This window comes from Odocoileus virginianus, chromosome 7 (genome assembly GCF_023699985.2).
Source record: "Odocoileus virginianus isolate 20LAN1187 ecotype Illinois chromosome 7, Ovbor_1.2, whole genome shotgun sequence".
Classification (NCBI taxonomy): domain Eukaryota; kingdom Metazoa; phylum Chordata; class Mammalia; order Artiodactyla; family Cervidae; genus Odocoileus; species Odocoileus virginianus.
The window spans coordinates 66563425-66579572 of NC_069680.1; the positions used below are offsets into that span (position 1 = coordinate 66563425).

The 16148-nt window shown below is 44.0% G+C and overlaps 1 protein-coding gene across 31 annotated transcripts in view; it reads right to left on the minus strand.

The window, feature by feature from the left end:
• KCNMA1 (potassium calcium-activated channel subfamily M alpha 1) overlaps positions 1-16148 on the minus strand; it is a 752676-nt gene that overhangs the window by 364470 nt on the left and 372058 nt on the right. For 30 of the 31 annotated variants that reach the window (XM_070470892.1, XM_070470891.1, XM_070470896.1 and 27 more), the window contains exon 3: positions 11480-11541. In XM_070470892.1, coding sequence (XP_070326993.1) covers positions 11480-11541 — 62 coding nt within the window. Of the gene's footprint in view, positions 1-9726; positions 9952-10056; positions 10124-11479; positions 11542-16148 lie in introns of those variants that run through there. The other variant, XM_070470909.1, reaches the window with a different exon arrangement.

Genomic DNA, 16148 nt, shown 5'->3' on the forward strand with positions numbered 1-16148 from the left:
CAGCCTCACCACATACTTGATACCAGATTGTGGTCGAAGGCACAGACGGGCTGCATGGCTCCATTATTAATGCTGCTCTTTACAGACCTTGTCTTATTACTGCTGTTCACGCTATTAGGAAGACGGAAAAGTCCTTAATGCAGTCCTCGCCCATTTCCTCCCGCTGCTAGAGGAAAAAGCAGGCGCCAGGTGGAGTCACCTAATAGCATCATGTTTTCACCTTTCTCTGCAGACAGTACCTGCAGTTTCCTCTAGGGCATCAAGATCAAGTGTATCTCCAACTGGGCTATGGGCTCATTTTCTGTGGGGACTGGGGAGGCAAGGTAAAAACACCAGCTCTCAAAGGAAGAAATGGGGACTCTGTCTGAATAGGATGTCTGCATGAACAGGAATGTGGGCAGAGTATGTTAACAGGTAGACCCTGGAGCCCTACCTATGGTTTCCTCCTGAGAGAATCACAATCAGTGAAAATTCAGGAGATGGAGCCATAGCTCAGACTTGACACCATATCTGGAAAGGAAGGTACAGAGATGCTATGCTATATTTTGTTCTTGAAGGGGTCACAGTGTAAGAATTTCATGAGCTGACCCTAACACTCAGCAAATTGGGAACTTTAAAGTTGATGAAACTACACCCAGGGTTTATCTACGTTAACCCATGCTTTTATATCAACATATGTTAAAAATTAAACCAAGTTTCAAATGTGCCCATTTAGCCAAGTAAGTCAGAAAATAATCTCGAGCAACTATCACTGACACACTTAGTATAGTCAACTCTCTCTTGGTCAAGTAATACACTAGTAGAACAGACAGATTTGGACCTTTATTTCTTATAAATAATCTGACAATTTAAGGGGGTTATGTTCGTTTCCATTTATGTCCTGGAAAATAGACTCTTGTGACTTAGCAACCATGTTTAAAAAGCTCTTGCAGTTCTTAAATAAACAGAGTGTATGTTTATGAGGTCCTAACGATGTTATTTTCAGGGATGACGTAGACTTAGTGATATGTGTCTCTGGGGATTTACAGTAAGTTGTGGGTGATTTGTTGCTGCAACATACAGTATTTGTCTAGAGAAAGGTGGACATTCACTTATGCAGCATTTGGAAACATGTTAAATGGGAAACAAGCTGGGGCTTGCTCACCATGGAGAGAGAAGGGCCCCTTTTTTTGAATCTGAAGACCAAGAGTTAAGAATATTTTCTGGCACTCAGGGATCAGAGATAATTCAAGACCAGAAAGAGAGACAGTTTAGAGATTGAAAACGGTCTACAGAGAAGTTTTGTTTGGCCTGTAGAGTACTTTTAAAAGTGGTAGAGTCATGGGCAATATTTTAAAACTGGAGATTCAACATGAAAGCCCAGTTTCTTCTCTTTTCCTTGAAACAGGAATGAATGATTTGCCCACACAAGTCTGCATTGTTGGTGGGGACAATCAGCTGGGAAGTTATTTCAGGGATGGCTCAGGCTCTCAGCTCATCCTGGTCCTCACATATCTGCTAGCCTCATTTCTAACATCTGCCCACCCCTTTCCACTTGAGCTAGTAAAACCTCAGTACAGGAAATGTTCTTTTTTGACTGTGGCACTTTCAGTGAACAGATCTCTTACACTGGCAAGACTCATTTTCAGATACAAGGATGGACAAAGCACATGTGTCTTCAAAACTCAACAGAAAAGCAAGACTATTAAGGTTTTTTTTTTTTTTTATGGACATATCTATAGGGGTCATTTTTATTAAATGATATAAAATGACATTACTATTTCCCAAAGCCAAGTCATAAGACATGGTTTGAAATGGAATGTTTGTTTTTATTTTCTCATCTGAAACAATTAGATGACACCGGGAGGGCTGTGCTATAAAGCATCTGTCTCTGGGCATGTTTTCTTATCTGTGAAATTTTCCAGACAGTTGGGGCTGACAGGGAGGGAGGGATAGGAGCCAAATTCTCCATCAGGCACTCTAGACACAGTGCCGAGGGCCCACCATGCTTCCAGCGACCCATAAAAGTGGCCGAATTCCAATTTCTTCAAAATCAGAAGAAAAAAATAATAATGAATATGTCATAAGGACTCTAGCCTGGATTATACTTATCTTTATAGAAAAACAGTAGTAAAATATAACTTTTAGTATTCTTTACAGAGAAAGGGACTTAAGAATGTAAAAGTACCCAGAGCCCACGAAAATCACAGTGCAGCCCTCCAGGCAAATGCTGGTCTCCAGACCAGCATCTCAGGTTGAGCTGTGGTGGGTCTGCCCATAGCACGACCTCACTTAGCCATGACCTTTGTCTCCCACCACATCTGTGGATGCGCTGCATGTGGCACATTCATAAGTGAGGCCCCTGTAAGGAATGTTACACCCAGACCTCAGTTTCAAAAAGCTGGAACAGATGCCTTTCATCCAGTCACTTCTGGAAATGTCTAAGTAGAAGTGTCCAAAGGTTTTTCACCACACACAACTGGAGAAGAGTATTACTGCCACCAGGGACAGTTTGCTTTTCTGATTCTGTTCTGACATCCTGAAAGCATTCTCAATTCTTAATCTCAGTGGCCAATTTCGAGGCAGGGCTTCACTGGACTCAGTACATACCGAAAACAAAATCCAAGAAGCCCAAAAGCACATGCCATAACAAGAGCCCCTTTTATGGATTACTTGAGTTGGTAGGGGGGACTGAGCTTTCTGTTTCCTCAACACAAAACTGCCCCAGAGCCAAACACCCTATAAAACCCAGCTATCTTTTCAGCTTCTGAAACTTTAGCACTTGTTAACAAAGCTCATTATTAGAAACTGATGATATACAGCCTACTGATATCTCACTGGTTATCTTGTTTTGTTACCTTATTTTTCCTGTATTTATGGCTGTAACCTCATGAAAACATTTATAATTTAAACATCTCAATGAAAAAAATCTAGCTTCATACATAGTATTTGAAACCATCAGTATCTAGAAAAATAGCTCGCGTACACTCAGTACTTAATAGACACCTATAACTTGATTGATGGGCGTCCCTGGTGGCTCAGGTGGTAACGAATTTGCTTGCAAAGCAGGAGACCCAGGTTTCATCCCTGGGTCGGGAAGATCCCCTGGGAAGGAAATGGAAGATCCCCTGGAGAAGGAAATGACTACCCACTCTATTACTTTTGCCTGGAGAATTCCATGGACAGAGGAGCCTGGTGGGCTATATTCCATGGGGTCACAAAGAGCTCCTGACTGATACCTTTGAGGTACACGGCTTTCAGCCCCATCTCTGTTATTATGATGAGACTGGGGGCTAATCCTCCCATACTGTACTTTCCCATCCATTTATAAGTGAGACAAGATTGTCTCCTATATACACACGTGCATGCACACCCACACACAAACATACACACTTCCTTCTCCCAAATTCTGGGAACAGTGACATGTATATCCAAAAAGTCCCAAGGGCATCCTTGCTGTAAGGGACTCTATTTTTACTCCACAAATGACTCATCACTGACCAGGGTCTCCCCAAAGCTTCCTTTTGTCAGGCTGTCAGGAAGAAGGACAAGAGGAATAAAAGAAGAGGCAGAGGTCACATCTCCATTCCTGTCTGCAGCCCATAAACCCCATGATGAAGCTGTACCAGTCAACACCACCCCTCAGAACAACCATGGTTGTGTTAAGCATGCGTTCTGCCCCTGTATTTGGATCAAACTCTTCTGAACTCTAATCTTTCCCTCCCGCTGGCTTTCACACTGATGTCTCAGCAGTTTCTGAATGCATGCCTGGCTGCGACTTAAGGTAAAGGACCAGAGCTGGGCAACGGGGAGCTGATCCAGCCCTCTGGTGGTATAAACACACACTAGTTGCAGAAGACATAAATAACTGGGTGTGAAACAGAATGCATCTTCTTCATTTGCCCTAAAACAATTTTTCTTTAAAAAAAAAAAAAAAGAAAAAAACCAGAGGCCTAAAGGAGGGTCAGGTAATCTGAGGTTCTCTTTTAAATTCTAGAACATGGTAAAAAGAGAAGAAATACTTCCTTCTAATTTTGGAGGGTAGAGTACATATGGATTTATAGACAAGGTTATCAGATAGTGTTTTCATAGAGGAAACAACTGAGCAGGGGGGGCAAAATGTACTCAGAAGTTCTGTGCAGCAAATTCCAGACAGGCCAGACCAATGCATTCAGCCTTGTCAACCTCCCACAACAGAGCTGGACTCTCACCTCCTCTCTGAAATAGCACACACACGCACACAAAGAAAAAGCAGGAACTCAAAGCCTCATGCCAACGGCAATGAAATAAACTAATCCCAGGCACCCCAGCTGGGTTTGCTCTTTTCCACCTAGGATTATCTCTGTTCTTTTCTATATCCCTAACATTTCCCCCAAGATGACAGCCTGCAAGTTCAGAATTGTGTAAAAAGTCATTATTGCTTCTGCTATTCAATGGATAATACTGTCACATCTTTATCTTTTATTTAGAAACCAAAAGATCAAGTAAAAAGGGCCTGGCCTGGGACGGAAGGACTTTGACTTCCAGCTCTAGTTCTGTCTGCGGTTGGTTGGGTGACCTTAAGAAGGTCACTGAGCCCTCAGTCGGTAGGAGAGGATGCTGAGGCACAAAGAACTGTAAACCAGGTGAACTCTAAAGCCTCGGCAAGTTCCAGCATTTTATTCTAAAGCTGTCTTTTGCAGCAAACCTGGAAGGTCTAGCTCCATCTTCCTTCCCACTCCTAACAGCCCTTGATTTTTGCCTCAGGAAATGCTGAAGATGAGGAGTTCCCTTGACGTTTCTAGGTGCTGTTGCCTGTGGTACCTCTGCATCTCCTACACAGTGAGTAGCAAGCGAGAAAGCCTAGACCCTTGTACAGCGTGGAAGGTGGAAGGAACAAGGTCGCTTACCCTCTCAGCATACTCTCCACCTGTCTTCTCTACCAGGTTTACAGTCCACTGATATAAAAATGGCAATTTGCAAAAACCATGTCCGAGAATCAAGGGTTGCTATTCAAGGTTAAATTGTGAACGAGGCCAGGACTTCCCATTGGGAGTTATTTACAGCCTCTTTGCCCCCAAGGCGTCTCCTCTCCCCCAGCCCTCTTTTTGTGGGCTGGCCCCCTCCACCATCTGACAGGCCATTCTTTCAACAGCTGCTGGCTCTCCTGTTTGCTCCCTTCACAGATGTGCAGTGCTGTTCTGAACATCCTGCCCTTGAACTTTCCCTACCCATAATTTTCCAAACCAAAGCCTGGCAATAAAAATGTCAGTGAGGGATGGAGAAAATTGGGGGGAGTATTTAAAAAGGAAAAGGGAAAAATAGGGAGATGCTTTACACACACAGAGATCTGTGTTGACTTCCTCCACAAAGGTTTAAATGTATGCCACGATGTCTTGAAAAGGGCATGACGGTGGGGAGCTGGAGCCAATTTCTCAGAACGTTACCTAGAAAGACCAGGTTCCATAAAGGAGTTGGGTCCAGAATAAATGCTGAGCTTCCTTTTCGGTGCCACAGGCTGCCCAGCTGCTCCTGCTGTGGGGATGGGGTGTGTGCTACTGGTGACAATGAAAGTAGCATTCATGGTCCTTTACAGGTTACAGTGTGCTGTTGTGGAAATAACGTACATTGTCCTCACAGTTCTGCCAGGTGCCTGCCCGAGGTCAACACCTGTGTGTGTGATGGGTAATAACAAGACCAGAGCTGGAGGCTAGATATCTTACATGGTTTCGAAGACCTACACAGAAACCTACTTGGAATCAAATTTTCCTAAAGTCTACCGGTTTGAGGTACACACAATGCACTAATGAACTCTTAAGCACACAACATAGAACTGTAACAGATTAACTCTATCCTGAAACTCTAAAGAGATAAGAGAAACTAACGGGGAAGCAGAGTCTCTCTGGTTATCTCCTCTTAACCTGCCAAATAACAGGCTCAGAGACCTAGGTAAGGATGGGAAGGCAAAGGGGCTTTCTACCAGGAAAGAATTCAATCAGTGGGAGGGGCCCTTAAGAAACAACCAGATTTCCCTGTTCTTTGCTAACTTGGTCTTATTCCATCACAAAATGCTGCCACTCGACTGAAAGAGAAGACATTCTTTTTTGAGCTGTAGTTTAGAAAGAAATGAATCAAGGCTCAAACAGACATCAGGCAGTACATGGTCCAAACACCCCATGTCCCAGTGAGAAAGCTCACAGGACCCTCTTAAGCACGGCTGCCTTGCAGACTTGGCCCCAAAGGTTTGGAATGGGGAGATGGAGAACGAAACAAGAAACAAGACAGATGAGTTGGCAGGATGAGGCTATGTGACCTCTCCTGTAACATCTACTGAACCCACGTAGACACTTCCACATCTGGAATTTTACTCCTTGACTTGGAAGTGAGGTGACTTTAGACCTGTGGATTCAAATCCAACTCCAGGACTTACTACCTACGTGGTTTTGGGCAAATACTGCAGTTTCATCTGTAAAGTGGAAAATGTCACAGTCCCCACCCTATCAAGTTGTCAGGACAATTCAATGAGACTGCACATATAATTAATTTTGAAGGGCTTAGCACCATACCTCGGCACACAGCACAGGATCAGTGAATGTTCCTCTGCCCTCTCTCCCCTTTTAAGGAGAATTTCTAGGCAAAGGTTTTAGAGGCCTGGCTGTATGAAGATTCAGGTAGGTAGGTAAAATGGTAGAGTAGCCAGTTCTACTAAAGCTCTGGGTATCCCCATTACATCAATGATGCCCATGCTATTTTTAGAGACTATGAAAACAGTCTGGTCAATTTCTACTGCAGCCTTAAAGATAGTATTCCTTAACCATACCTAACCATAAGCAATTCGGCCATGTGGAAAATATTCATCATGATCACAATGAAGTTGTCTCGAATGAATGAACTGAATATAAAATGAATGAATAACTGAGTACAAACAATATTCTATGGACTGGGGGAAGGCCATTTTCACATCGTAACATCACTGTTTTCCTGGAATCTGGCCCTTGGATCAGATGTTCTCCAAAACGTGTGCCACTCTCCCCACCCCCCACCCCCTGCAGCCTAATGTCCACAACCCTCCAGAACAGCACTTCTGACACCAGAAGCAGAGAGCAAAGACCGATGAAATCAGCAGGTGCCCCCCACTGTGCACCAGCCATTCTGGAACAGATAAAGTCATTAAGGACAATTTTAACAATGCATAACCTTTCAGCTTTACTCTGCTCACAGCAGGTAGCCTGCCTTTTAGAGACACAAGCCCGCAATGAAGTCACCAGTGAGCAGGACCTGACCTTCATTTTCAGTGTGTGCAACGTTAAATATTCATAATCCACCTAACTGCAACACAAGAAATAGTGGAATTTAAACACGAATCGAAGGAATAAATATCTTCACACAGGTTGAGTCATCTTTCCAAGAATGCCCTTGGAAAAAAATGCAAATACCCAGGCCCCTGAGTCTCAGCCTCAGTTCCCTTGGAATTCTAGAAGCAGCAGGAACTTATACATTATGCAATCCGTGGATCCTGCCCTCACATTGACATCTTTGGGTCTTTTCTTTTTAGAGAAGAATTACTGTTCCCATGTCAAAGGGAGGAACTAGACAGGGATGGGACCAGCAACAGTGACATTATCACCCACGGGATGTCCAGGGGCACTTTTGACTATGTTGTACAATTTTTTAAAAAATCTTTGCTTCATAGATGATCAGAGTGTGTAGGAGGAGTAAAAGGGGTGTGGGTATGGAGAGACATCAGAATTAGGAGCTGAAGCGCCTTAAATCAGGTACCTTTTAAAAAATTAAAGTCGTTAACAGACTCAATCCTTAGAGTGCTCATCACAAGGAAGAAAAATGGTTTTTCTTTAATTTTGTATCTATATGAGATCATAGGTGTTCACTAAACTTATTGGGGTAACTGTTTTGTGACGTACATTAAGTCAAGTCATTATGCTGTACACCTTAACTTACCCAGGGCTGTGTGTCAATCATATCTCAGTAAAACTAGGAGGAGAAAAAGGAGGAAAAAGAAATGGGGTTCTCTGGGACAGTATCTGCCTTGTGTGGCCATTTAATGTTTTGGAGGGGGAGTGGAATTACTGTGTGCGGTGGGCTTAATGCTTCTCTGTGTCTGTTAAGGAACTGACATCTGTGTCCATCCAATCATTGGGTGGAATTGTCTCCCTCTGCTTGGGTGGTTTCTTAAGAGACTGCTGCTGGGGTGATGAAACATAATGTTAACATAGTTTCATGTAATTCTCTTTGGCTTTCCAGACCAGGAGCTCGGAGCACAATCCGTCTCAAGCAGATAGTAATCAGCTGAGGCTGCACAAGTGATTCTTCTGTGATGACCACTGGAAGAAAATTAAACCCAAAGAAGGGCTTCTCAAACCCCTGAATGAAAGAGACCTGTTTGGGGATCCATCTTGGCTTAACAATGGAAAAGGAAAGAAGTGTAGAAGTCGTCTTTGCAAATGACTTACCCACTGCCTCTTGATGGTGAAATAAGCTTTGAAAGGTTAAGAAGATCATAAACTCACCGATGATGACATGTATCTGAACTGCCTGTTTATTCATACCACCTGCACTGACTGTCCTGCCTTGACACCGAGTCAGCCATGATGGCCAACGGAGCCTATTTTTTATGTTAACATGTGTTTCTTGCACGATCGAAAGGGCCAGGTGCAGAGAGCCAAACATCTTAAACTTGAGCACCCCTACCATTTTGGTTAAAACTCACTCAGACAAGCCATTTCATGGACCATTGTCTGCCCAATTAGGTTCACACAAGGGAAAGTCTATGCATTGTCTTTCATTTACTTGAAGGGTATAAATACTATAACTGAAATTCATCTGAAGAATACAAGGCACTTTCTTCCAGGGTGATGATTTAGCGTAACTTCCAAGAGATGCTTAAAGCTCTCCTTCCAAGATGTCCAGATGGCCAGCCAAACCACAAGTGTGTAAAACGGTGACAGTTTTGAATGAAAGGGATGCATTTTAAGAATTTATATTCTGCTTTCTTACTCGCTTTTCATTTGCATCTGATATGTGTATGGAACTTTTTATCTTGTTTACTATGCTTAATTATAATTTGTCTAATGGACTTTCTTTTTATTCTTGGGAATGAATCTGTGGCTTATCATGGAGGTTACCTTATAGCTTCTGCTTTAATTCATCCCCCTACTTACAGGGAGCATCTTTACTGACTTTCCCCAGGAAGAGAGCCGACCCTTGGTATTGACTATACTGATGAGGTCACCCATAGACAGACTCCTGAGGTTTGACTTCAGAACCCAATGCAGTAATTCCAATGAAAAGTAGAAAGAGCTACACAAATAAACATAAGATTGTCTTATAAACAAAGCCTCGCTATGCCAAACCACACAGTTTAGTGACAGAGAAGAAAGACTGAAGTTAGGATGAGGCTAAAATAGTCCCCAGGGAGAGTGAGGACAGTCTTGGTTCTAAGATTCTTGGCATTTTCGCTTGGAAAAACTGAGCACAGAACCAGAGGTCTATCCATGGAATAGACTCTTTGCAAGTCCATGAAGGAAACCAGAACCAAAGACGGTTCCCAGGGCTGGCTTTCCCAGGCTCAGCAGATTCACAGCTAAGTCCAAAGGACACTGAGGTGCTGCAGGGGGCATGCAGGAAAGAGGGCTTTGTCTTGGGGAATTCTATTCCCTTCCATCCTCTCACATGGAACTGAGAACACCACACCCGGCAGAGCAAAAGACCAGTCCACAGTGGACACTGTAAACAAGGACACGATTCAAATCCATTTTACAAGAGCATTTTATTCATGAGAAATACAGAGGAGCGAAAAAGGAGAGACAAGGAAAGAAGGCGTCAAGGCCCTTCTGACCGATCACCCCATTCACTTCCACATAAGTGTTTGCCTGTCTGGGGCTCACAGACTACATGCCTGAAACTACTTCCTGAGCCCTGGCACGGAAGCTGACACAGTATGCACTCCAAGACTTTTGAGAACACTCCTCAGCCCTGGGGGAGAAAATGGAGAAATAAGACAAGCGGCTCTAGAAGATATTCAGTTCAATTCAAATATGATCCAGAATTATGAAGAGGAGATATTTAAATAAGGCTTACCTTCAATGACATACCAGTTGGAGTTTTCCAAACTTAAAAAGCTCTTTTCTCTCTTGGCCAGGAAGAGCTGATGGAAAAGTGCATGGAATCTCAATCCCGGAGGACATTTAAGAGTCCACCTGTGGTGGGCGAGGGCAGTCCAGCCTTGTGCATGGGGATGGGCTGAAGGACCGCTGATATTCTACACATGGCCAATTCCCAGAGACAGGTGATGAGAGGAGATGTTTTCTTTATCTTCCCTGACATGATTTTGGCTCAGCACCCAAATGCACAAAATCCTTTGGCTGGTGACCAGTAACTGAGAAATTCAGAGTTTAGGCATGCATGAAATTACTACCATCCTGAGCCACAGAAAAAGAACACTAAGCTCAGAATTCAGGCACACCAGACTCTGAGCCAAAATGGACACCAAGTGGGTTTCCTCAGATCAAACTCTAGCACCGAGGCGTACTAGGCTGAGAGTTCAGGGAATCAAAAACACTCTCACAGTGGGCAATGCCGACAAAGAGCCTAAGGCCACCATCAGGTGTCAGGTTCATACCCCCACCAAAGGGAGTCAAACCAGCTCAGCTCCAGTTTCCCAGATGCTGTCAATTTCAAGCCTGTGACTGAATAGTTGCACCAAATGATATACCAGTGGGGGTGGGAGTGACACCTGCAGGAACCAGGGCAGAAGTGGCCACCACTGAGCACCTTTGCTCAGGGCCCTCTTCTGCCTCAAACAAAGCCTTTTCTGTGTGTGACACAGACAGACCCCACCCAGAGCACCAGTTCCCTCAGCTGGCACCCCAGGCATCTGCCTGAGTGTCCACTCTAGGAATTCTCAGATAGCCATGGGCCTCCACTCTGGGAGTTATTACAAACTCCTCTGTCCTATCTCCTTACCTTCACAAGTCAAGAAGCACCAGCCAGCGATGCTTCAGTTGAATATTCAACTACCAGCGCAAAGGAGAGCATCATGCTTTCTAAGTTGACCTCCAATAAGAGTAAAGCATTGGCAACCCTAATAGAAAAGGATTCTAAACTGCCATGGCAAGCATGGCTCACAGCCTCACTGGTTGGACACCATGACCCTCTCAGAGGTTACAATTTCACATCAGAGCCCTCTGGACTTCTTTCTACCTTCAGGGCAAATACTGCACCAGGAAATAGCTATTTTAAAAGCAGTAACAGCCAGCGAAAAAGCTTGATGACCCCAGATTCCTCTCTCACCCTCCTAGGACAGTCTAATCAAAGTAGTCTTTCTCATGAGAGCTTGCTTTCCCATTCAGAAAATTAACACAGACAGTCCTGCCTTCCTCCAAAAGTCTTCCACACTCAAAGAGGCTCTTGCAAAGGCTGGTGTTAAAGTAAATCAACTGACCAATGTAAAAGTTTATGATTGTTTTAGAAAAGAGGGCAAGAAAACATATTGAATACTCACTTTGACGAATCTATGAAGTATATTACAAGTGCACCAATGCTGAGAGCAAAGACTAAGACAACCTGCAAAAGAAGAGAAAAATGCCATCACTTAAGAGCTGAACGCTGGGATGTCTACTTATTTATTTTGTGGAACACCCACCCGCGGCCTGGAAACATGGTGCTTTCGGGGGCCTGTTGGCAGCGTCGTCCCCTTGCTGCACCCACAGACACCCCCCTGCTGTTGGCTCCTCACATCACAGTGGACAGCAACCTCGCCGCTGGCCAACAGAGGTCAGGGCAGACTTCTGTATCCCCTGGCACCAGGTTGGTCTGGCCCTGTTATCTCAGAGTCTGACTTCTCCACAGCTGAAGTCAACAGACTTCAGTGGGAAAAGAGCAGGCAAAAACAAATGCAGTGATACAATTTTTCCTATTATATGTAACCTAGGCCCCAAAGGAACTCAAAGATAGGGATATCAACTTTTAACAGCTTTGCTGAGATAGTTTACATACCATAAACACTCCCATTTTTAGTGTGCAATTCAATAACTTTGAGTAAATTTACCAAGTTGTGCAGCCAGTACTTCATCTACTTTCAGAACATTTTCAACAGCCCAGTAAGATCCCTCATGTCCGTTACAGTTAATACCTGTTCCTACCCCCAATCCTAAGTGCAGTGAAAGTGTTAGTCACCTAGTCCTGTCCAACTCTTTACAACCCCATGGTTGTCCATGGAATTCATTAGGCAAGAATACTATAGTGGGTTGCCATTCCTTTCTCCAGGGGATCTTCCCGACTTGGGGGTCAAAAACGGGCCTTCCGCATCGCAGGCAGACTCCTTATCATCTGGGCTACCAGGGAAGCCCAATCCTAAACAAACAATAATTTGCTAACCCAAAAAACAAAAGTAAAGCAAAAAAAATAATAATTTACTAACTTACTTTCAGTTTCTATACAAGAAATTTTAGTCAAAAAGCACAAATTTGGTGTCTGTACAAATGTCAATACATGTGTGCTCGTGTGCATGCATATTTATATTCACTGCCTGTGTGTGTGTGTGTGTGTGTGTGTGTGTGTGCGTACGTGTGGTTATACGACTTCTCAAGTATTCTGGAGATAGTTCAGGTGCAGGAAGCCAAATTAGGTAATATGATCGGCCAGGTATATGACAACACTTGTTCTTCTTTATACTCTTCACTCAAAATTAATCACCATGGATACAAAAGACAGTTTTGGCATCTCCTTCAAAGAATACCTGTCACGCTAAAGTCTATCAAATGAATATGTAGCAGATGAGGCTGATGCTGACGCTTCTGTCCTCACTCAACATTTGAATTTATTTATTCTTTCATAAACGAGACTAGGAGTGCAACTAAAAGGATGTACAAAAATAAAAAAGATGCCAAGAGCCAACAATGAAGTTTGAGAACAAAAAATAAACAACACCATCACATACAATGGTTGAAGTGGGGGTGGGGGTGGGGTGTGAAATAAGTACCTGGCAGATGTGTTAATATCCTAAAGGGACTGTGGGGTGAAGGGTGTCAAGAGGTGTCAGCCTCCTCAGCCTATCTACAAATTGACATCCCTGCAGCATTAGCTGGTGGATGGATGTGAATCTCAATTTACGTGATGATCAAACATAATTGAGTCATGTGCCTGTGTGTGTGCATGTATGCACGTGTCAAACAGGCTGATAGAAACTGAACTCTGCATACATATTCACTTAAAACATTATAAAATTTTGTGGAGCTATGTCCATTCATTCCATGGATGGTGGGCTACAAAGCAGACAACTGGCAGTTGAAACAACCAGACAATATAAAAGGAGTATGTACTTTCATAGCATCTGAAGAATTCTCCTTACGAAAGGAAGCATTAAAACAATACACTACTTGGGCTAACTTTATTCTTCCATTTTGTTTTCAAAGCTAAAACAGGCTCCAGTTGAATTGAAGGAAATTCCTGCAGTCTGTCAGTAATTACCCGTGGCCCAGGGCTAATCCCTCTGCCCCCTCCCTCTGCCCCACCCCTGCCAGCAGACTCACTTCAGTCCCCTCACACATTCATTCATTCATTTCTTGCACAGTTATACATAAAAACAAACAAAAACATCAACGGGCCTCTGCTCTTCCCTCTATTTTCTGAATGAGGCAGCAAAGCAAATAGCTTAAGATTAATTTTGATCTGTGCTGCTATTTCAGAGACATAAGCAGTTGTTAGTTCCGGGCCCTGACCTCATTCTCAAAATGCTGCAAAGAGAAGGGGAGTGGCCACATCAGAGGGGAAGGCCCTCCTCTTCATTCATGAACAGCTGATGCAAGACTAATTTCTATCAATTTGGCTGTGTTTGTGTGTGTACGTGTGTGCGCGCGCACACACGTCTGTGAGTGCAGAGCTTCTGTCAGAGCAGTTGTCCAGGCCTAGGCCATTAAAGCTGGGGAAAGGATGAGGGGAAAGGATGGGAAAAACAGGAGAGGAAGGAAAGAGGAAAGAAAGAGGAAAAGATAAAATTCTCACAAGTCGTTACCTACATCATTCTGAAATAAGCTCAGTATCTAAGCTCTCCTGCAATGCTGATGACTTCCCGGCACCAGGGCAGAGGAGGTGGGGACAAAGTAGCTGACACTGATGTATTCCAGATACCCCAGCTTGGCCTCTGTGATGTGGAAAATGTGTAGCTTATTTAAGCAAATCAGCCAGTGACTGGAGGGGAGCACTCTAGCTAGCCTCTTCAGATGCAAACTCCAGTATCAGCATTGCTGATAGGATCAGGGAGAGAGAAAAATTCAGGAGGAAAAGGACTCAAAAGCTCCCAGGAGCTGAAGATTCTGAGAACTGGACCTATTCCTGGGTCCACATGTTCAGCAGGAAGACTTGTTCTCAATGAGGTTCTGGGTGTCCAAGTGGTCCCACCCCCCATCCCCCACCCACCTGCCTCCAGACACAAAATGATCAGTGGGGGGAGGATCGAGGATTGGCTTCTCTCTGATCAACTGCCTCTATTAAGGCAACCAAGCACGCAATTTTCAAACTTGCTAAATGGCTCTTTGTCAGGCTTGATTACACTGTCATCCCAGATCAAGGTGCTGCAGAAAAGGAATCAACCTTTTGGATGTGGCCATGAAAACAGGAACCCAACAGAGATGAATCTTCTCCAGGGCCCTAGCAAAGGGCTCTCTAGCATCTTTCATTGTCTGAGAACCCTACTCTTAATATGAAAAAATTCAGCCCAACTACACAAAATGACTAGGTTTTAGCCTAAGTGGTGATGGTTATGTGAGAGAGTACACCCAGATATTCATCTAAGTATTTATTTCATATTTGCTATGCATAAGGCCTTAGGAAAAATGAAAGAAGCCCACTTAGAATCACAAAATATGCTCTTTTTCTGGATTAACACTTAAATAGATGACTCCTAGGCTATTATGCAATTAGTGCTCAACTGTACAGTATATGTAGAGTCAATATATAGTAAGATATTGAGTAGGTGGTACAAACATAAATGGAATAGCTAGGGAAGGGTGGAAACAATAGGAGTTCTTGTTTCAATGGCCAAGTCTTTCTCAAGGCTTCCCCTCCTCCCATATGTTATGGCTACTTTAATGTCTCTTCAGTAATGAGGAGCGCCAATGGGAATTCCTCCATGAATTTCTACAGTTCCAGGGATCGGGGCCCTGCAGCCCAAGGGACATGGTAAGATGAGACCAAGAAAAGCACAAAAGCTGAGATCAGAAAACACTTGCCCTTCAGCAGCTGAGTCACCAGAGCGCTCCTTACAGAGATCATGCACTTTACAAAGCACCGGCCCAAACAAGAGTGTGTGGACACAGCTTGACACACGGCACGAGGTGAGTTGTCCCTCTCGGCATACCCTACGCCTGCCATGAGAGCCCGATCAACCTTGCTAACTTTTCAGTCTGTGTTCACCAAGTCACCTTGACTATCTTGCACAGTGCTAATTGCCATATTCTTAGGTTTACTGCAAACGCCCACATGCTGTGTGGTGGTATTGAGTCCTGAGTGCTATTTACATAGCGCCAGATTCCTAAAAACAAAAGCAGTCTGATAAATGTCACTGGAACAATAGTGCCTGTGAGTCATCTATTTGCAAAACTCCATGATCAAACATGACGTGTGTTTGCACAGAAGAATGCTAGGAACATACACAAAGAGTGTACCAAAAGAATGTCTGTCCCCTAACACCTGACACCAGGGGTCTGATGATCCATGGGGAGCAAAGAGATGGAAGCCACGGTCATTTTCATGGTGGAAATTCTAGCGGGCCCTGACGACCTTCCAAATGTCTCGGGAAGTTCGGAAAAATGCAAAGCAGTATGACAAAGCACATGGAAAATCCTCCCTCAGGTCACCGGAACTCCCCAAGGAAAAGACAGACCCATGGGTGTGGTATAGAGGAGAATGAAGCTGGAAAGCTGGCTCTTCAGACACGTTGTCTGTTCCTGAACCTGGTTTCAAACTGTCAGGTTTAGGCCCAAAAGCTTTGAATCCACACCTGAGGCTACACAGGCCTTCAGACACGGATTTGGAGCAGAGGTTCACAAAGGTGGCTGCCACTCCAATCCAATCACCTGAGGGGTTTTTCCTTAAAACAGTGATGCCCTCACATCACCCAGGGAACAGAGGGTTGATAGCTGGGGGCGGGGAGGAAGCTGGGTATCTCTATT